Source organism: Haliotis cracherodii, unplaced genomic scaffold (genome assembly GCF_022045235.1).
Source record: "Haliotis cracherodii isolate W230 unplaced genomic scaffold, xgHalCrac1.p SCAF_6, whole genome shotgun sequence".
NCBI classification, from domain to species: Eukaryota; Metazoa; Mollusca; class Gastropoda; order Lepetellida; family Haliotidae; genus Haliotis; species Haliotis cracherodii.
The window spans coordinates 57991180-58013029 of record NW_027266319.1 but is presented as its reverse complement, the minus strand read 5'-3'; the positions used below and the strand labels follow the sequence as shown (position 1 = coordinate 58013029).

Genomic DNA, 21850 nt, shown 5'->3' with positions numbered 1-21850 from the left:
CTTTACAACAGAAACCCTGAAGTGCATGTGTTCTACTGTAAGCTTCACAACTGAAACCCTGAAGTGCATGTGTTCTACTGTAAGCTTTACAACAGAAACCCTGAAGTGCATGTGTTCTACTGTAGACATCACAACAGAAACCCTGAAGTGCATGTGTTCTACTGTAAGCTTTACAACAGAAACCCTGAAGTGCATGTGTTCTACTGTAGACATCACAACAGGAGTTGAGCAGTGCATGTGTTCTACTGTAAGCTTCACAACAGAAATCCTGAAGTGCATGTGTTCTACTGTAAGCTTCACAACAGAAACCCTGAAGTGCATGTGTTCTACTGTAAGCTTCACAACAGAAATCCTGAAGTGCATGTGTTCTACTGTAAGCTTTACAACAGAAACCCTGAAGTGCATGTGTTCTACTGTAGACATCACAACAGGAGTTGAGCAGTGCACGTGTTCTACTGTAAGCTTTACAACTGAAACCCTGAAGTGCATGTGTTCTACTGTAAGCTTTACAACTGAAACCCTGAAGTGCATGTGTTCTACTGTAAGCTTCACAACAGAAACCCTGAAGTGCATGTGTTCTACTGTAAGCTTTACAACTGAAACCCTGAAGTGCATGTGTTCTACTGTAAGCTTCACAACAGAAACCCTGAAGTGCATGTGTTCTACTGTAAGCTTTACAACTGAAACCCTGAAGTGCATGTGTTCTACTGTAAGCTTTACAACTGAAACCCTGAAGTGCATGTGTTCTACTGTAAGCTTTACAACTGAAACCCTGAAGTGCATGTGTTCTACTGTAAGCTTCACAACAGAAACCCTGAAGTGCATGTGTTCTACTGTAAGCTTTACAACTGAAACCCTGAAGTGCATGTGTTCTACTATAAGCTTTACAACAGAAACCCTGAAGTGCATGTGTTCTACTGTAAGCTTTACAACTGAAACCCTGAAGTGCATGTGTTCTACTGTAAGCTTTACAACAGAAACCCTGAAGTGCATGTGTTCTACTGTAAGCTTTACAACAGAAACCCTGAAGTGCATGTGTTCTACTGTAAGCTTCACAACAGAAACCCTGAAGTGCATGTGTTCTGCTGTAAGCTTTACAACAGAAACCCTGAAGTGCATGTGTTCTACTGAAAGCTTCACAACAGGAGTTGAGCAGTGCACGTGTTCTACTGTAAGCTTAACAACAGAAACCCTGAAGTGCACGTGTTCTACTGTAAGCTTTACAACAGAAACTCTGAAGTGCATGTGTTCTACTGTAAGCTTTACAACAGAAACTCTGAAGTGCATGTGTTCTACTGTAGACATCACAACAGGAGTTGAGCAGTGCATGTGTTCTACTGTAAGCTTTACAACAGAAACCCTGAAGTGCATGTGTTCTACTGTAAGCTTTACAACTGAAACCCTGAAGTGCATGTGTTCTACTGTAAGCTTCACAACAGAAACCCTGAAGTGCATGTGTTCTACTGTAAGCTTTACAACTGAAACCCTGAAGTGCATGTGTTCTACTGTAAGCTTCACAACAGAAACCCTGAAGTGCATGTGTTCTACTGTAAGCTTTACAACTGAAACCCTGAAGTGCATGTGTTCTACTGTAAGCTTTACAACTGAAACCCTGAAGTGCATGTGTTCTACTGTAAGCTTTACAACTGAAACCCTGAAGTGCATGTGTTCTACTGTAAGCTTCACAACAGAAACCCTGAAGTGCATGTGTTCTACTGTAAGCTTTACAACTGAAACCCTGAAGTGCATGTGTTCTACTATAAGCTTTACAACAGAAACCCTGAAGTGCATGTGTTCTACTGTAAGCTTTACAACTGAAACCCTGAAGTGCATGTGTTCTACTGTAAGCTTTACAACAGAAACCCTGAAGTGCATGTGTTCTACTGTAAGCTTTACAACAGAAACCCTGAAGTGCATGTGTTCTACTGTAAGCTTCACAACAGAAACCCTGAAGTGCATGTGTTCTGCTGTAAGCTTTACAACAGAAACCCTGAAGTGCATGTGTTCTACTGAAAGCTTCACAACAGGAGTTGAGCAGTGCACGTGTTCTACTGTAAGCTTAACAACAGAAACCCTGAAGTGCACGTGTTCTACTGTAAGCTTTACAACAGAAACTCTGAAGTGCATGTGTTCTACTGTAAGCTTTACAACAGAAACTCTGAAGTGCATGTGTTCTACTGTAGACATCACAACAGGAGTTGAGCAGTGCATGTGTTCTACTGTAAGCTTTACAACAGAAACCCTGAAGTGCATGTGTTCTACTGTAAGCTTTACAACAGAAACCCTGAAGTGCATGTGTTCTACTGTAAGCTTTACAACAGAAACCCTGAAGTGCATGTGTTCTACTGTAAGCTTCACAACAGAAACCCTGAAGTGCATGTGTTCTACTGTAAGCTTCACAACAGAAACCCTGAAGTGCATGTGTTCTACTGTAAGCTTCACAACAGAAACCCTGAAGTGCATGTGTTCTACTGTAAGCTTCACAACAGAAACCCTGAAGTGCATGTGTTCTACTGTAAGCTTTACAACAGAAACCCTGAAGTGCATGTGTTCTACTGTAAGCTTCACAACTGAAACCCTGAAGTGCATGTGTTCTACTGTAAGCTTCACAACAGAAACCCTGAAGTGCATGTGTTCTACTGTAAGCTTTACAACAGAAACCCTGAAGTGCATGTGTTCTACTGTAGACATCACAACAGAAACCCTGAAGTGCATGTGTTCTACTGTAAGCTTTACAACTGAAACCCTGAAGTGCATGTGTTCTACTGTAAGCTTCACAACAGAAACCCTGAAGTGCATGTGTTCTACTGTAAGCTTTACAACAGAAACCCTGAAGTGCATGTGTTCTACTGTAAGCTTCACAACTGAAACCCTGAAGTGCATGTGTTCTACTGTAAGCTTTACAACAGAAACCCTGAAGTGCATGTGTTCTACTGTAGACATCACAACAGAAACCCTGAAGTGCATGTGTTCTACTGTAAGCTTTACAACAGAAACCCTGAAGTGCATGTGTTCTACTGTAGACATCACAACAGGAGTTGAGCAGTGCATGTGTTCTACTGTAAGCTTCACAACAGAAATCCTGAAGTGCATGTGTTCTACTGTAAGCTTCACAACAGAAACCCTGAAGTGCATGTGTTCTACTGTAAGCTTCACAACAGAAATCCTGAAGTGCATGTGTTCTACTGTAAGCTTTACAACAGAAACCCTGAAGTGCATGTGTTCTACTGTAGACATCACAACAGGAGTTGAGCAGTGCACGTGTTCTACTGTAAGCTTTACAACTGAAACCCTGAAGTGCATGTGTTCTACTGTAAGCTTTACAACTGAAACCCTGAAGTGCATGTGTTCTACTGTAAGCTTCACAACAGAAACCCTGAAGTGCATGTGTTCTACTGTAAGCTTTACAACTGAAACCCTGAAGTGCATGTGTTCTACTGTAAGCTTTACAACTGAAACCCTGAAGTGCATGTGTTCTACTGTAAGCTTCACAACAGAAACCCTGAAGTGCATGTGTTCTACTGTAAGCTTTACAACTGAAACCCTGAAGTGCATGTGTTCTACTGTAAGCTTTACAACTGAAACCCTGAAGTGCATGTGTTCTACTGTAAGCTTTACAACTGAAACCCTGAAGTGCATGTGTTCTACTGTAAGCTTCACAACAGAAACCCTGAAGTGCATGTGTTCTACTGTAAGCTTTACAACTGAAACCCTGAAGTGCATGTGTTCTACTATAAGCTTTACAACAGAAACCCTGAAGTGCATGTGTTCTACTGTAAGCTTTACAACTGAAACCCTGAAGTGCATGTGTTCTACTGTAAGCTTTACAACAGAAACCCTGAAGTGCATGTGTTCTACTGTAAGCTTTACAACAGAAACCCTGAAGTGCATGTGTTCTACTGTAAGCTTTACAACAGAAACCCTGAAGTGCATGTGTTCTACTGTAAGCTTCACAACTGAAACCCTGAAGTGCATGTGTTCTACTGTAAGCTTTACAACAGAAACCCTGAAGTGCATGTGTTCTACTGTAGACATCACAACAGAAACCCTGAAGTGCATGTGTTCTACTGTAAGCTTTACAACAGAAACCCTGAAGTGCATGTGTTCTACTGTAGACATCACAACAGGAGTTGAGCAGTGCATGTGTTCTACTGTAAGCTTCACAACAGAAATCCTGAAGTGCATGTGTTCTACTGTAAGCTTCACAACAGAAACCCTGAAGTGCATGTGTTCTACTGTAAGCTTCACAACAGAAATCCTGAAGTGCATGTGTTCTACTGTAAGCTTTACAACAGAAACCCTGAAGTGCATGTGTTCTACTGTAGACATCACAACAGGAGTTGAGCAGTGCACGTGTTCTACTGTAAGCTTTACAACTGAAACCCTGAAGTGCATGTGTTCTACTGTAAGCTTTACAACTGAAACCCTGAAGTGCATGTGTTCTACTGTAAGCTTCACAACAGAAACCCTGAAGTGCATGTGTTCTACTGTAAGCTTTACAACTGAAACCCTGAAGTGCATGTGTTCTACTGTAAGCTTCACAACAGAAACCCTGAAGTGCATGTGTTCTACTGTAAGCTTTACAACTGAAACCCTGAAGTGCATGTGTTCTACTGTAAGCTTTACAACTGAAACCCTGAAGTGCATGTGTTCTACTGTAAGCTTTACAACTGAAACCCTGAAGTGCATGTGTTCTACTGTAAGCTTCACAACAGAAACCCTGAAGTGCATGTGTTCTACTGTAAGCTTTACAACTGAAACCCTGAAGTGCATGTGTTCTACTATAAGCTTTACAACAGAAACCCTGAAGTGCATGTGTTCTACTGTAAGCTTTACAACTGAAACCCTGAAGTGCATGTGTTCTACTGTAAGCTTTACAACAGAAACCCTGAAGTGCATGTGTTCTACTGTAAGCTTTACAACAGAAACCCTGAAGTGCATGTGTTCTACTGTAAGCTTCACAACAGAAACCCTGAAGTGCATGTGTTCTGCTGTAAGCTTTACAACAGAAACCCTGAAGTGCATGTGTTCTACTGAAAGCTTCACAACAGGAGTTGAGCAGTGCACGTGTTCTACTGTAAGCTTAACAACAGAAACCCTGAAGTGCACGTGTTCTACTGTAAGCTTTACAACAGAAACTCTGAAGTGCATGTGTTCTACTGTAAGCTTTACAACAGAAACTCTGAAGTGCATGTGTTCTACTGTAGACATCACAACAGGAGTTGAGCAGTGCATGTGTTCTACTGTAAGCTTTACAACAGAAACCCTGAAGTGCATGTGTTCTACTGTAAGCTTTACAACTGAAACCCTGAAGTGCATGTGTTCTACTGTAAGCTTCACAACAGAAACCCTGAAGTGCATGTGTTCTACTGTAAGCTTTACAACTGAAACCCTGAAGTGCATGTGTTCTACTGTAAGCTTCACAACAGAAACCCTGAAGTGCATGTGTTCTACTGTAAGCTTTACAACTGAAACCCTGAAGTGCATGTGTTCTACTGTAAGCTTTACAACTGAAACCCTGAAGTGCATGTGTTCTACTGTAAGCTTTACAACTGAAACCCTGAAGTGCATGTGTTCTACTGTAAGCTTCACAACAGAAACCCTGAAGTGCATGTGTTCTACTGTAAGCTTTACAACTGAAACCCTGAAGTGCATGTGTTCTACTATAAGCTTTACAACAGAAACCCTGAAGTGCATGTGTTCTACTGTAAGCTTTACAACTGAAACCCTGAAGTGCATGTGTTCTACTGTAAGCTTTACAACAGAAACCCTGAAGTGCATGTGTTCTACTGTAAGCTTTACAACAGAAACCCTGAAGTGCATGTGTTCTACTGTAAGCTTCACAACAGAAACCCTGAAGTGCATGTGTTCTGCTGTAAGCTTTACAACAGAAACCCTGAAGTGCATGTGTTCTACTGAAAGCTTCACAACAGGAGTTGAGCAGTGCACGTGTTCTACTGTAAGCTTAACAACAGAAACCCTGAAGTGCACGTGTTCTACTGTAAGCTTTACAACAGAAACTCTGAAGTGCATGTGTTCTACTGTAAGCTTTACAACAGAAACTCTGAAGTGCATGTGTTCTACTGTAGACATCACAACAGGAGTTGAGCAGTGCATGTGTTCTACTGTAAGCTTTACAACAGAAACCCTGAAGTGCATGTGTTCTACTGTAAGCTTTACAACAGAAACCCTGAAGTGCATGTGTTCTACTGTAAGCTTTACAACAGAAACCCTGAAGTGCATGTGTTCTACTGTAAGCTTTACAACAGAAACCCTGAAGTGCATGTGTTCTACTGTAAGCTTTACAACAGAAACCTTGAAGTGCATGTGTTCTACTGTAAGCTTTACAACAGAAACCCTGAAGTGCATGTGTTCTACTGTAAGCTTTACAACAGAAACCCTGAAGTGCATGTGTTCTACTGTAAGCTTTACAACAGAAACCCTGAAGTGCATGTGTTCTACTGTAAGCTTTACAACAGAAACCCTGAAGTGCATGTGTTCTACTGTAGACATCACAACAGAAACCCTGAAGTGCATGTGTTCTACTGTAAGCTTCACAACAGAAACCCTGAAGTGCATGTGTTCTACTGTAAGCTTTACAACAGAAACCCTGAAGTGCATGTGTTCTACTGTAGACATCACAACAGGAGTTGAGCAGTGCATGTGTTCTACTGTAAGCTTCACAACAGAAATCCTGAAGTGCATGTGTTCTACTGTAGACATCACAACAGGAGTTGAGCAGTGCATGTGTTCTACTGTAAGCTTTACAACAGAAACCCTGAAGTGCATGTGTTCTACTGTAAGCTTCACAACAGAAACCCTGAAGTGCATGTGTTCTACTGTAGACATCACAACAGAAACCCTGAAGTGCATGTGTTCTACTGTAGACATCACAACAGGAGTTGAGCAGTGCACGTGTTCTACTGTAAGCTTTACAACAGAAACCCTGAAGTGCATGTGTTCTACTGTAAGCTTTACAACAGAAACCCTGAAGTGCATGTGTTCTACTGTAAGCTTTACAACAGAAACCCTGAAGTGCATGTGTTCTACTGTAAGCTTTACAACAGAAACCCTGAAGTGCATGTGTTCTACTGTAAGCTTTACAACAGAAACCCTGAAGTGCATGTGTTCTACTGTAAGCTTTACAACAGAAACCCTGAAGTGCATGTGTTCTACTGTAAGCTTTACTCTAGACATCACAACAGGAGTTGAGCAGTGCATGTGTTCTACTGTAGACATCACAACAGAAACCCTGAAGTGCATGTGTTCTACTGTAAGCTTCACAACAGAAACCCTGAAGTGCATGTGTTCTACTGTAGACATCACAACAGGAGTTGAGCAGTGCATGTGTTCTACTGTAAGCTTTACAACAGAAACCCTGAAGTGCATGTGTTCTACTGTAAGCTTTACAACAGAAACCCTGAAGTGCATGTGTTCTACTGTAAGCTTTACAACAGAAACCCTGAAGTGCATGTGTTCTACTGTAAGCTTTACAACAGAAACCCTGAAGTGCATGTGTTCTACTGTAAGCTTTACAACAGAAACCCTGAAGTGCATGTGTTCTACTGTAAGCTTTACAACAGAAACCTTGAAGTGCATGTGTTCTACTGTAAGCTTTACTGTAGACATCACAACAGGAGTTGAGCAGTGCATGTGTTCTACTGTAGACATCACAACAGAAACCCTGAAGTGCATGTGTTCTACTGTAAGCTTCACAACAGAAACCCTGAAGTGCACGTGTTCTACTGTAAGCTTTACAACAGAAACCCTGAAGTGCATGTGTTCTACTGTAAGCTTTACAACAGAAACCCTGAAGTGCACGTGTTCTGCTGTAAGCTTTACAACAGAAACCCTGAAGTGCACGTGTTCTGCTGTAAGCTTTACAACAGAAACCCTGAAGTGCACGTGTTCTGCTGTAAGCTTTACAACAGAAACCCTGAAGTGCATGTGTTCTACTGTAGACATCACAACAGAAACCCTGAAGTGCATGTGTTCTACTGTAGACATCACAACAGAAACCCTGAAGTGCACGTGTTCTACTGTAAGCTTTACAACAGAAACCCTGAAGTGCACGTGTTCTGCTGTAAGCTTTACAGCAGAAACCCTGAATTGCATGTGTTCTGATGGTGCTGTGATTAATGGTAGCTGAGATGACATGTGCTTGAGGTGGCAGTGAGATGTCTGGTACTGAGACTGAAGGTGGCAGTGAGATGTCTGGTACTGAGAATGAAGGTGGCAGTGAGATGTCTGGTACTAAGACTGAAGGTGGCAGTGAGATGTCTGGTACTAAGACTGAAGGTGGCAGTGAGATGTCTGGTACTAAGACTGAAGGTGGCGGTGAGATGTCTGGTACTAAGACTGAAGGTGGTGGTGAAATGTCTGGTACTAAGACTGAAGGTGGTGGTGAGATGTCTGGTACTGAGACTGAAGGTGGTGGTGAGATGTCTGGTACTGAGACTGAAGGTGGTGGTGAGATGTCTGGTACTGAGACTGAAGGTAGTGGTTAGATGTCTAATACTGAGACTGAAGGTGGTGGTCAGATGTCTGGTACTGAGACTGAAGGTGGTGGTTAGATGTCTGATATTGAGACTGAAGGTGGTGGTTATATGTCTGGTACTGAGACTGAAGGTGGTGGTGAGATGCCTTGTACTGAGAATGAAGGTGGTGGTTAGATGTCCGGTACTGAGACTGAAGGTAGTGGTGAAATGTCTGGTTCTGAGACTGAAGGTGGTGGTGAGATGCCTGGTACTGAGACTGAAGGTGGTGGTTAGATGTCTGATATTGAGACTGAAGGTGGTGGTTATATGTCTGGTACTGAGACTGAAGGTGGTGGTGAGATGCCTTGTACTGAGACTGAAGGTGGTGGTTAGATGTCTGGTACTGAGACTGAAGGTGGTGGTTAGATGTCTGGTTCTGAGACTGAAGGTGGTGGTTAGATGTCTGGTACTGAGACTGAAGGTGGTGGTTAGATGTCTGGTACTGAGAATGAAGGTGGTGGTTAGATGTCTGGTACTGAGACTGAAGGTGGTGGTTAGATGTCTGTTACTGAGACTGAAGGTGGTGGTTAGATGTCTGGTACTGAGACTGAACGTGGTGGTGAGATGTATGAGACTGAAGGTGGTGGTGAGATGTCTGGTACTGAGACTGAAGGTGGTGGTGAGATGTCTAGTACTGGGACTGAAGGTGGTGGTTAGATGTCTGAGACTGAAGGTGGTGGTTAGATGTCTGGTACTGAGACTGAAGGTGGTGGTGAGATGTCTGGTACTGAGACTGAAGGTGGTGGTTAGATGTCTGGTACTGAGACTGAAGGTGGTGGTTAGATGTCCGGTACTGAGACTGAAGGTGGTGGTGAGATGTCTGGTACTGAGACTGAAGGTGATGGTGAGATGTCTGGTACTGAGACTGAAGGTGGTGGTGAGATGTCTGGTACTGAGACTGAAGGTGGTGGTTATATGTCTGGTACTGAGACTGAAGGTGGTGGTTAGATGTCTGGTACTGAGACTGAAGGTGGTGGTTAGATGTCTGGTACTGAAGGTGATGGTGAGATGCCTGGTACTGAGACTGAAGGTGATGGTGAGATGTCTGGTACTGAGACTGAAGGTGGTGGTGAGATGTCTGGTACTGAGACTGAAGGTGGTGATGAGATGCCTGGTACTGAGACTGAAGGTGGTGGTGAGATGTCTGGTACTGAAGGTGATGGTGAGATGTCTGGAACACATGTGTGAGTGTTCAACAAGCACAGATGCCTGCCTACCTTCTCCTTCCTCTGTCTCACAGTGTCAGTTTCATGTCTGTTTCATGTTGAATTTGACACTTGCCATTTCTTGTTAATGTCAGCTACTTACATCCACAAGCCAATATATGAACCGTTAGTGGACAATGTGGCAGAGTTGGATCTGTGTTTGCCATGGAATAATTCCACTGTAGCCATTGTAATTGATGCCCAGTGGAAGAAATGTCTGGCGTTGTCAGCGTGTTTAGCTGGTAAATCAAACAAAAGATAGGAACGTTGCTTATGTTGCAAATAAATAAGATTTATGTTTGTTCTGAGACAGCCTTTTCTGGAGTTATAAGTTTGGTACTTCAATGAAAAGTCAGCTTGGTGAAGGTAAAATGGATTGTTGTTGGAAGGAGTTCACATGCTTAGAATGGATTTCTAGAAGGTTGGGAATGATATAAGCAATAGTATAGATGATGACTTGTATCCTTACACTTTTGCTATATTTTGCTGAGGTTTTTTAACCTTTTGTGTCAGCACAACTCAAGACATCAGTCAGTTCACCTGAATCTCACAGGCCATCTTGGCAAATATTAAGAGGAATCCATATAGAACTGAATTCACTAGTTTCCTTACTTCGCGTGACTATTATGTAAAACAACAACAACAATTTACTGCAGGCATGAACCTTATACAAATGTTGCTCATTATCAATTTGTAAAAACAATTTTCTATTATAACCATCAATAAATCTTTCAAACGCTTAAGGGGCTACAGGCCTAATGTACCTATCACAGAAGTGTTGCACACAATGTCATCTATTATTTACAAACTCCGTCCTTCAAAACAGTGTGTGGTATACAGAAATGGACATTTTTTGTGTTGTAAATTTATGTAGACTGTTCAACACATGTCAAGATTTCACAATATTTGGATCATTAAAGGAATATACAGGAAAATATTTTTTCCTCACTGTGGACTAAAATGGTCATACAAGGAAAAAGGGATATTCATCCTTGATAGTTTGGATATTACTCATTTTACACAATTGTTCTGAGTTTTCGTGTTTCGACCACTCTCCTTTCACAGATCATGGGATGAACATCAAAATCTTGCCAATGAAATATATTTCTTTATAGTCACATCATGGCTGTAGACACGTGTGTGGTCTGGCTCGTGCCCAATCATATTGGTGCTCATACTATCAACCACTGGGTTGCCTGGCCCGGAATTGATTATATCTTTCACAGTCGCTCTTTCTATCCCATGACCCGTGAAGATCAGAGGTAGAATAGGTCTTCAGCAAACCATGCTTGCCGTAAAAGGCAACTAAGCTTGTCGTAAGAGGCGACCCATGGGATCGGGTGGTCAGACTCACTTACTTGGTTGATGCATGTCATCGATCCCAATCATGTGGATAGATGCTCATGAAGTCAGTCACTGGATTGTCCAGACTGAATTATTTACAAACTGCGGTCAATTAGCTTGAATATGGCTGAGTGCAACAACAAACTCACTCACTCACTCACTTTCTATCCCCAAGTCACATGTTATGGAATTAAAGACAGCACATCGATATTTTCTTGAACAGGATCTCGTGGACTTTCCATTTGATGAAGCCTCGCCCCAAAATATCTCATGTGGAATGTGTTAGATGAGTGTTTCTGGTACCCGTGGTATTAATACCATGATGATATGAGGATGTCATGCTGATGCCAGCTTGTGTTATCACGTATCACATCTGTTTACGGCATCTCGAATAAATCAAAGGCGACTTGTCACATGTAATTAGATATGGAAACTGAAAATAAACCCACTTCATCAATTCTATAAAAGCTAAAAAGTAAAAACTATTTGTTTTGCATGCAAGTCTGTACGATGTTTGCCAACATTCATCATGATAAATTTTAAAATTTGCCTCATCATTTCAGAAGTGTATTTATGAATTGAGACTTTACAAACCATTTGATATATTAGCAGTTTCACTACATTTTCAAAACCTGAAGACTCTTATTTTCATTATGGATCCCAGCAATTGTGTTACCTTATGTTATATTGGTTGATGTCTTGTTTGATGCCATTCTCGGCAATATTCCAGCTATAGAACGGCAGCCTGTAAAATAATCAAGTCTGGTCCAGACAATCCAGTGATCGATATTATGAGCACAATCCCTGCCAGTGGTGTATGGCAACATGCAATGGCAATCAACACAGTCAGATCCAGCCTGACCACAGGTCCATTTTTCAACTGTTATGACCAACTTCAGTGGGATGTGTGTGTCACATTTTTAATTCATGTTTTCAGTTTCAGGATAAGATTACTTTGTGAACTGGTTTAAATTAATTACTATAAATTATTAAATGTGAGTAGCACTGAAATGACCATTGTCAACCATTACAATTACAAGTAGGAATTCTCGACATTACTGTCACATTATTAGGGAACATATGATTGGTTGACACAATCTGTTTGACAATTTGATTGGTTAATATTTATGCATGACCAGACCGATGTATTTTTAAATTAAAAATTAAAAAATTAAATGTTTTCAGGCTAAATTTAGTGCTATTTTCAGTAAATAAGCTCTTGAAATAAAATACAAATGATAACCCACAGAAATGCAGGTGAACTGTGGGCTGTAAAGTGTATCAAAAGTTGAGGTTACGTTAGTTTCTTTATTTCTCTTGCATATGGTAGGCTTGAAAACATTTTTTGGCAATTAACAAAGAAATCTTATTTTTGTAATTATTATATTTTTCAGGGCAATGTATTAGAAAATTAGACATTTTCTCAAGTTTTACAAATCATGGAGTACAAATCTGTATATCACCCATTTTATTGCCTTCAATACACTGTAGGAACTTCACCTACAAAATGGAATCAAACGATTTGGAAAAAGAATATGACAATATCCCACCTGAGATTTTAGACTTTCACCTTTATTTTTCCCACAATGATACTGAAAAAAGAAATTCTATTTTTGTAGCTGTTATAAAAAAAAAAATTTTTTAGTTGGGTTTAAAAAATAGAAACATAGATCTTTATAAATTAACAAATGATAAATAGTGTTCCCAAAAAATTCAAAATAGTTTCAACCAGATCTTTTCCTTTGAAAGTTTTTCAACATGTGAAATATTCATGAATGAAGGAATGTTATCATAGCACCTCCCTCAAGTAAAGTCAGATGCATGAAGAAAATGTACAGCTGCTGTAACCTACCGTCAATTACCCATGGCGAAATTGGATGATTTAATATTGACAAGGGACAGATATCCTGCAACTGAAATTGCGAAACATCTACAAATGGAGGATATCTATCCTATTGTTCATTGGAGTCATCACCTTGTAATAGGAGAAGCTTGAGATCGTTGGTTGGCTTAATTAGGTGTCCTACCAAAGTTTACACAATCCTTTGTGGTTGGAACTTTTTCATTTGATAATAGGCTTTGGGATTGCAGTTTCATCTGGATGTATTTGCCGCTTCCGGATGGAATAAGCGGTCTTTCAGATTGAGGCCATAAAAGACACTTAAGAGAGTTTCAAAGCAATGGGATAGAGTGAAAATAGTCTGTTTGACGTAGATAAAGATATCTGGCAAGGATGGAGGGTCATTCGGAGTCTTTGCCACAGTTTTTCCGCCAGAAAGGGAGAATTGATCCAGTCTTGCACTGGTTGTTTTCCTATGGGTTCTAATCAGAGTGGTTACAATGCTGTTCTTACGACACCCAGAGGAAGTTTTTGAGACAGTTTATCTTGAAAGTATTCTCTAGGAACAGACAACTTGGTAAGTTGATGGGCAAAGTTGAAAGGCCTGAGGCTGCCATTATTTTTGATTGAAAGACTGGAGGAGTAATACCAAGCCCCTGGCTAAGCCCTCAGGAAGATGGGTTCTCTGTATTGCGGTGCAAGAGCCACTCCAAGTGATGTATGTAGTCTGTGTTTACTCTGTGAAGATGGAACGTCTGGACATTCAGGGGAAGTCGGCAGGTAGAATATATCGCGTTCGTGTCTGATCTTCTAAATGGAGATGACATTTTTCTAACCAAAATATGATTAGAGGGTATTTTCTTGAAATTAGGGTTTGTTTAGTCAACAAAGTGTATTTAGAGTGGTGGATCTATATAACACATGGACTGGGAGATGATATCCTAGAGTTCTAGCGGCGAGTCCAGGGATTTGGAAGAAATAGATTCATTTCCTAAGATGTCTGTGAAAGTTTCTGGCAATAAACCAATGTTGTCTTGGGTCCCGAGGGGTCCTCCTGATTATCGGGCACCTATATATCATCATAACATGCAACACAAGCCTCTCTGTTCCATTTTCACACTGGAGCATGATGGGAAGCATGGCTCAGTCGTGGTATACGCTGTGCCCACTTCATTGAGGTCATCGGGTACAGCATGAATAATATTGGATACATATGTCATCAAGCTTTTCTCATCTTTGAACAGAAGGGTAATGGTAAAAACTGATTGGTTGGTGTGTCGGTTCTAACCTTTTTATGTTATTTGATCAGGGTAAATGAGACGTGTGGGAAATCCTGTGATACATATATCACAACTTCATAGGGCCTCAGTCTGTCTGTGTTATGATAACCTTTTGTTGATGTTACCATACGCTGTAACCTTTCGGCTATACATGGTCCCATGTCATCGTCTGTTTCTTGATAGATTAATTATAGTTGCCTCTATTAAGAATATATAGTTTCTGTTATTGATTGGGGATGTAGTGTACGGAGGCAGGTACGGTGGGAGGTTGAGAGAGGTTGAGAGGTTGAGAGAGAGAGAGAGGTTGAGAGAGAGAGGTAGAGAGAGAGAGAGAGGTAGAGAGAGAGAGAGAGAGAGAGAGAGTGTGTGTGTGTGTGTGTGTGTGTTACTTTCAGTTGGGTGGGGGAGGGCTGTGGGTCATGTCACATGGCCGTTACATTTGTATTGTATTCCGATAAAAATAAAACAAAAGTATTTCCATCAGGTCCAATGTTATATTAGGTCATTTTCAAGAAGGGTTTGGAACCCCATGAACCCGTTCTGCCACTGATGAAGAATTTAATGATTCATAGAAACTTTATTCTGACGGACAACTTTGAATGGTTATGCGACAAATTCTGGAACAGAGCTGTAGACTTTGAATTGTTTATGTATATGAAAAGCTAAGTTATGCATAGAAACTGTCAGGGTGCATGATCTGTATTCCTGTCTGGCTGCTCCCATGGGGACAACAGGGCAGAATGAGGTCCTAGTGCCCTAAGCTTGTCAGAAGTCACGATGGCTGCTGAAAATGAGCACAACCGTGGTCGGAGCCTACCACAGAAACGTGTACTATTACCCTTGGTTTGTTTGTTTGTTTGCTTAACGCGACACTCTGCAATATTCCAGCCATATGACGGCAGTCTGTAAATAATGAGCATCGATCCACACAATTGGAATATGATCATGCATCAACTATGTGCCTGACCACTCGATCCCGTTAGTCACCTCTTACCACAAGCATAGTCACCTTTAACGGCAAGCATGGGTTGCTGAAGACCTATTCTATCCCTGATCTTCCATGGAAGAGAGTATATAACAATTTAGTGACACTCAGTTCTGTTTGGTTAAGGTTGAACCAACACCAGGTCACGTTGAGAACAAAATGATGCAGTTACCTTTCAAACTGATGAGTCATCAGTACTTACTCTTCATGTGTGTTTCTTCATTATCAGAGGGGGGCAAGGTTGGCCCAGTCGTCTAAGGCACGATTAGCTGTGCAGAGTTGCATCCCTTTGGCATGCCAGAAACCTATGATTGAGGGTTCGAATCCCGGTTCGCCGCGATTATGTTTCTAGGTTTGTCAGCACCATACCCGTGCTCATGGGTTTCACCAAAGTGGTAAATTTCTGAGAACTGGAATACTGTTTAAAGCGGCGTTAAACACAACTCACTCACTCACTCATGATCAGAACATTAACTTCAGTGAAGCTTCTGTCCAGATTTGACATTTCATTTATCATATTTTCTTGTGTATAGTACACTCTTTTTCCCCCCAAAACACAGCTATGTTGAAGGGGTGCACATTATACTCTTAATTCCTGAATGGGAAACAATGTCTAGCAAAACAGAAATTACAATTTAAATGGTAAATCAACATGGCTGGTAATTTTTCATCTAAACTTTCAATTTTGTACTGACCAAGTTTCTTATCGCCCGTTCGTTAACCGGAATTCGCTGAAGGGGTACGGTGTATTTTGTTTCGAATGTTCGAATATTTTTTTTCAAAAGTACTGAATCTGCTAGAGGGGTGCGCATTATACTTGGGTGTGCACAATACTCAAGGAAATATGGTACTTGTTTAATTTTCTTCCTTAAAATGACAATTGGTAATGTTCAGAATAACCGTCTTCAAATCTATAGTTTTACAGAAGACATGGGTCTTACACCATTCCATCATTTGATTAGGCCAGATAACCCATACATCCTTGTATCTAGTGGCTTACCATGTATATGTATTACCATATATATTCTTGTTTTGTCCATAGATATGTCACAAACTGAACTTTGTGATATTTACTCTGTATTTTTGAGGCCAATGGGGACCAAGTGTGGATTCTGGGGAAGAAGAAATCTCCAATAGCCCATACTTGTTGAAATGCCATCAACCATTGGTTTTCCTGACCTAGACTTGATTATCTAGTCTTCCATGCCATGGCTGAAATACTGCTGCATGTGGCAAGAACAATATTCACTCACTCACTATACTACCAACACTAAGTACCAACTGTGTATTGTAGTTTGTTGGTTTGTTGGTTTGTTGGTTTGTTGTTTATCGCTGCACTCAGCAATATTCCCTTTTTTTGATGATGGTCTGTAAATATTCAAGCCAGCACCAGACAATTCTGTGATTGACACCATGAGCATCGATCTATGCAATTGGGATACGATGACATGCATCAACCAAGTCAGCAAGCCTGAACACCTGATCCTGTTAGTTGCCTCTTATGACAAGCATGCGTTGCTAAAGATCAATTCTAACCTGGATCTTCACAGGGGTCTGACAGATTTGTCCCAATTATGTACTAGATGATGCTTCCTGAACTGTCTGGTTGTATTTGGAGAGTACGTTCCCTGAGGTTGCCAGAGTTCACCTAAATGGGGATTGGTAGGTCACAATTTCTGTTTACTTTGACTACCCTTTTCACAAGTACCACCTGGGCCTACTTGCATAGAGCAATCTTAGTTACAATTGATCTTAGGCACCTACAATCAACTTTTCAATCACAATACAATTGCCCACTTGCACAAACTGATCTTAGTCCGATTGTAAGACGGCTTGGATTTAAGATCGCGATCTTAGCTAAGATTATTGATGTGAAACAAGCCTTGTCTTGCATGCTATTTTGTCAAGTTTATTCAGAGAATACAATGAACTTAGCTACTTAAGATTGGCCCGGACTAATTGTAAGTTTTAATTGTCGTCTTAACTTACGATCGCTTTGTGCAAGCTTGTAGATGGGAATTGTAGCAGAAGCTCTAGATTGCGATCTAAAGGATTTACAATAATTGAAGCACTATAATTGTTTTGTGCTAGTGGGCCCTGGAAAGACCAACTCTTGGCTGCCATTGTACCATTTGTAACACTTCAATTTGTAACGTTCATGAAGCTATAATATTCTAACGTGGTATTGATTCAATAATTGACATACAAACATTCACAATATCTCAAACAAGTGTAAATGTTTTGCAAGAACTGTGGCTAAGTTTGCAAGAACTGCAATGTCCCTTTGTTCTATGGACCCTATGAAAGTATATATGGGATCTGTCTGAGAGCCTATTGTCTAAAGCTTCACAATTCACTATCAGATAAAATTGTGTCCCTTTGTCATGCCAGGATCTTTTGATTATGGATTTGAATGTCCATTTTGCCCTGATTATGTGATCCTATGGCTTGTCAGTACCACAAGCTCAAGCACAATGGTGTTCCTGAAAGAATGTTCAACTCAGAATCAAACTCAACCGACCTACAACACCAGGAAGTATTGAGATGATTTAGCTGACAATCTGACCTCAAACATCTGTGTTTTGAACAACCCACTAGTGAGATGATTTAGCTTACAATCTGACCTCAAACATTTGTGTTTTGAAGTTCACACTAGTGAGATGATTTTGCTTACAATCTGACCTCAAACATCTGTGTTTTGAAGTTCCCTCTAGTGAGATGATTTAGCTGACAATCTGAACTCAAACATCTGTGTTTTGAACAACCCACTAGTGAGATGATTTAGCTTACAATCTGACCTCAAACATCTGTGTTTTAAGTTCCCTCTAGTGAGATGATTTAGCTTACAATCTGACCTCAAACATCTGTGTTTTGAAGTTCCCTCTAGTGAGATGATTTAGCTTACAATCTGACCTCAAACATCTGTGTTTTGAACAACCCACTAGTGAGATGATTTAGCTTACAATCTGACCTCAAACATCTGTGTTTTGAACAACCCACTAGTGAGATGATTTAGCTTACAATCTGACCTCAAACATCTGTGTTTTGAAGTACGCACTGTTGAGATGATTTGGCTGACAATCTGACCTCAAACATCTATGTTTTGAACAACCCACTTTTGAGATGATTTAGCTTACAATCTGACCTCAAACATCTGTGTTTTGAAGTACGCACTGTTGAGATGATTTGGCTGACAATCTGACCTCAAACATCTATGTTTTGAACAACCCACTTTTGAGATGATTTAGCTTACAATCTGACCTCAAACATCTGTGTTTTGAAGTTCCCTCTAGTGAGATGATTTAGCTTACAATCTGACCTCAAACATCTGTGTTTTGAAGTTCCCTCTAGTGAGATGATTTAGCTTACAATCTGACCTCAAACATCTGTGTTTTGAACAACCCACTATTGAGATGATATAGCTTACAATCTGAACTCAAGTGTTACTGTCTTGAAACTCCCACTGGTGAGATGATTTACTTAACAATCTGCCCTCAAACATCTATGTATTGAAGTTCCCACTATTGAGATGATTTAGCTGAAAATCTGAACCTCAAACATCATTGTTTTGAAGTACCCACTATTGAGATTATTTAGCTTACAATCTGACCTCAAACATCTGTGTTTTGAACAACCCAGTACCAACATCATGTCAAATAAACATATGAAGGAAAGACTGATCATATTTGCTGAGTCCCTTTATTAATGAAGTATCATTTATAAGGTGTATTTGCTTGTCGATCATCACTATTCAGTTTAGTTTGTGCAGGGGATTGAGGGGCTTAGTCACAGGAAGACCTGTTAATTTCAGTGGTCAATATTGGAAATTGACTACACTCCCTGAAAGTCACAGAATCTTAAGACAAAATTGGGGGTCAAAGAAGACCAGGCTTAAAGCATGCGTCATCATGTTTCGTGTCTTTACTGTTCTTTTCTCTGGTGAACGAAGTACATGAGTATCCTGTTAAGTCAGCATTATTACATTAACAAATGCACTTGCGGACATTTCGTGACTTGTTTTCGGTGCCGTCACTTTCAGCCGGACACGGCCGAGATGTTTTCAGCCAGCAATATTGTGCATTATTGTTTTGCCGGACATTCCAATTGGATAGTTTCCCTTTCTCATTGTGGTCATGCGATCACCCTATTATATTAAAGTGCTGTCTTAAAATTGCTTCCGTTGGTCAGGATAGGTTGTTAGAGGGATGTCGTGACAACTGATCACTTTCTGTCATTTTCAAATGATTTATGCATGGTGGTAATTTGATAAGGAGACACATGATTTTTGCAACTCAATTTGACTACAGGGGTAAATTTGGTTTGCCTTTCCCCAAATTTGATCAGAAAGACTGTGAATGGTGCCAATGGCCATTGGATAAGCCATGACTCACCTTGCAGGAGACCAAATTTACCGAATTATTAAAAGATGAGCACAAGAGCTCAAAGACGTCGTTGTAGGCATGTTTTGAATGTAAATTAAACTGCTGCCCATTTAACTGTACCATTTCCTGCATTCTTTCTGCAAATTCCATCACATGCAAAGAGTGTTGGAATCGCAATTCGCCAATCAATACCCATGACTATGGCTACCCCCGAGGGTCCACAATCAACACAAGCAGACGTCCACAGCTCACTTGATTACGACCCGTACACCCTCTGCCAATGTCATGACTCGCATCAATTTTCTTGAGGAAATTTTCCTAACCTCGGGTCTAGTTCTTACAAATAGCGTTACCCCCACAGTGTCGTTAAGCTGCCGGTCAGCCTGTCACTGTCAGGTGACATGCCAACGTCCCTTGAGAACTGTCATGGCTGCCTCCTTCATACGGGGATGCGCATTTCTTGTGAAGGGTGCTCCATTGGGGCCATGTTCACAGGAATGCTGCAAGGTACGAGAAAATATGATCAAATTGCTCTCTAGGTCCCGGAAATTCAGCCTTGGCTCCATGCTGCAAATTTAAGGCAGCACCCAGAGGGTGTTCCAATTTCCATGCATTAAATTTCTCTTTTCTACCCCTGAATTACATTTTTTTGTTAATTTTAGGTCAAGTAGTCCGGGCCATAGGGCCATCTTTGATGAAATTGCTCCCTGTGACTCAAAAATGTACAATGTAACTTCTCAAGCAACCAAATTGGCTCTCGCCTCTAGCCGTGACAAATTTGTGTGCTTTGAATTAGTTGTAGTTTTTGCCTCCCTCACTGAAGGTTTGTGGTCGGTTATAACACTGATGATTCATGGGTCTCCATACACAGAGGGATGTAACTGACATAAAATACGTTTGAGGAAAGAATTAGAGGTAAAATTTAGTGTATTTGACAGAACATCAGCAATTTATGATCGCGGACGGGAAATTCAATGAAATGTAGCACCCTATTGATTCCGGCCCTTATTTCAAGGTTATTGCTTCTGAACAGAGTTACCCCCCTTTGATGATAATTTCAACTTTTATAAAAATTAGAATTGATTTTCCTCATAGGGCAACAACGCTCTGCTTCAGCCCTGCATCTTTAATGGATTGGTATTTGTGAACACTTAATTAGATTTGTTTGTGATTTTCAACATATCACAACGTGGATTTGGTGTAGCATTCAACAGTTATACTAAAATGATCTACCCATGTATCTAATGTTTGCTTTGTATAAACTAGTGATATAAATAGAAAACAGTATCAAAATACAAAACAGTGATCAAAATACAAAACAGTGATCAAAATACAAAACAGTGATCAAAATACAAAACAGTGATCAAAAAACAAAACAGTGATCAAAATACAAAACAGTGATCAAAAAACAAAACAGTGATCAAAATACAAAACAGTATCAAAATACAAAACAGTGATCAAAATACAAAACAGTGATCAAAATACAAAACAGTATCAAAATACAAAACAGTGATCAAAATACAAAACAGTGATCAAAATACAAAACAGTGATCAAAATACAAAACAGTATCAAAATACAAAACAGTGATCAAAATACAAAACAGTATCAAAATACAAAACAGTGATCAAAATACAAAACAGTGATCAAAATACAAAACAGTATCAAAATACAAAACAGTGATCAAAATACAAAACAGTGATCAAAATACAAAACAGTATCAAAATACAAAACAGTGATCAAAATACAAAACAGTATCAAAATCCAAAACAGTGATCAAAATACAAAACAGTATCAAAATACAAAACAGTGATCAAAATGCTGATGTCAATCTGGTCATATACTTTGGACGTCCATCATAATCACACTGGCTGATGGCTGGCTGGGTTGTACATAGAGAGAGGTGAATATTTTGACTACTTTTCAGTTAAAAGATTCCAGCTCCATGATATCCACCTGTGGGAATCTGGGTTTGGGTAGCATCATCCACCCCATTGCTCGTTAAAAGCGGCTATGCTTGTCGTAAGAGGCGACTAACAGATTCTGGTGGTCAGGCTCACTGACTTTGTTGATGCATGTCATCGTATCCCAAATGCGCAGATCGATGCTCATGATATCAATCACAGTATTGCCTGGTCCAGACTAGTTTATTTACAGCCACTGTGTTTATAAACACACCATGCCGTTTAGAAAGTGGTCAAATCTAACAATTGTTATATTTGGGATAACACATTCATAGTAAAGTAGGGATTCTAGTACTTTTATGGGCTGATTGTCTT

General features: G+C 40.3%; 2 protein-coding genes across 2 annotated transcripts in view; one reads left to right on the top strand and one right to left on the bottom strand.

Moving 5' to 3' along the window:
• LOC139444918 (neuroglian-like) overlaps positions 1–21850 on the top strand; it is a 301741-nt gene that overhangs the window by 30117 nt on the left and 249774 nt on the right. The window lies entirely within an intron of this gene.
• On the bottom strand, positions 8136–9719 carry LOC139446530 (uncharacterized). Its single transcript, XM_071227832.1, has one exon. It carries the CDS (start codon positions 9717–9719, stop codon positions 8136–8138), a length of 1584 nt encoding a protein of 527 aa, XP_071083933.1.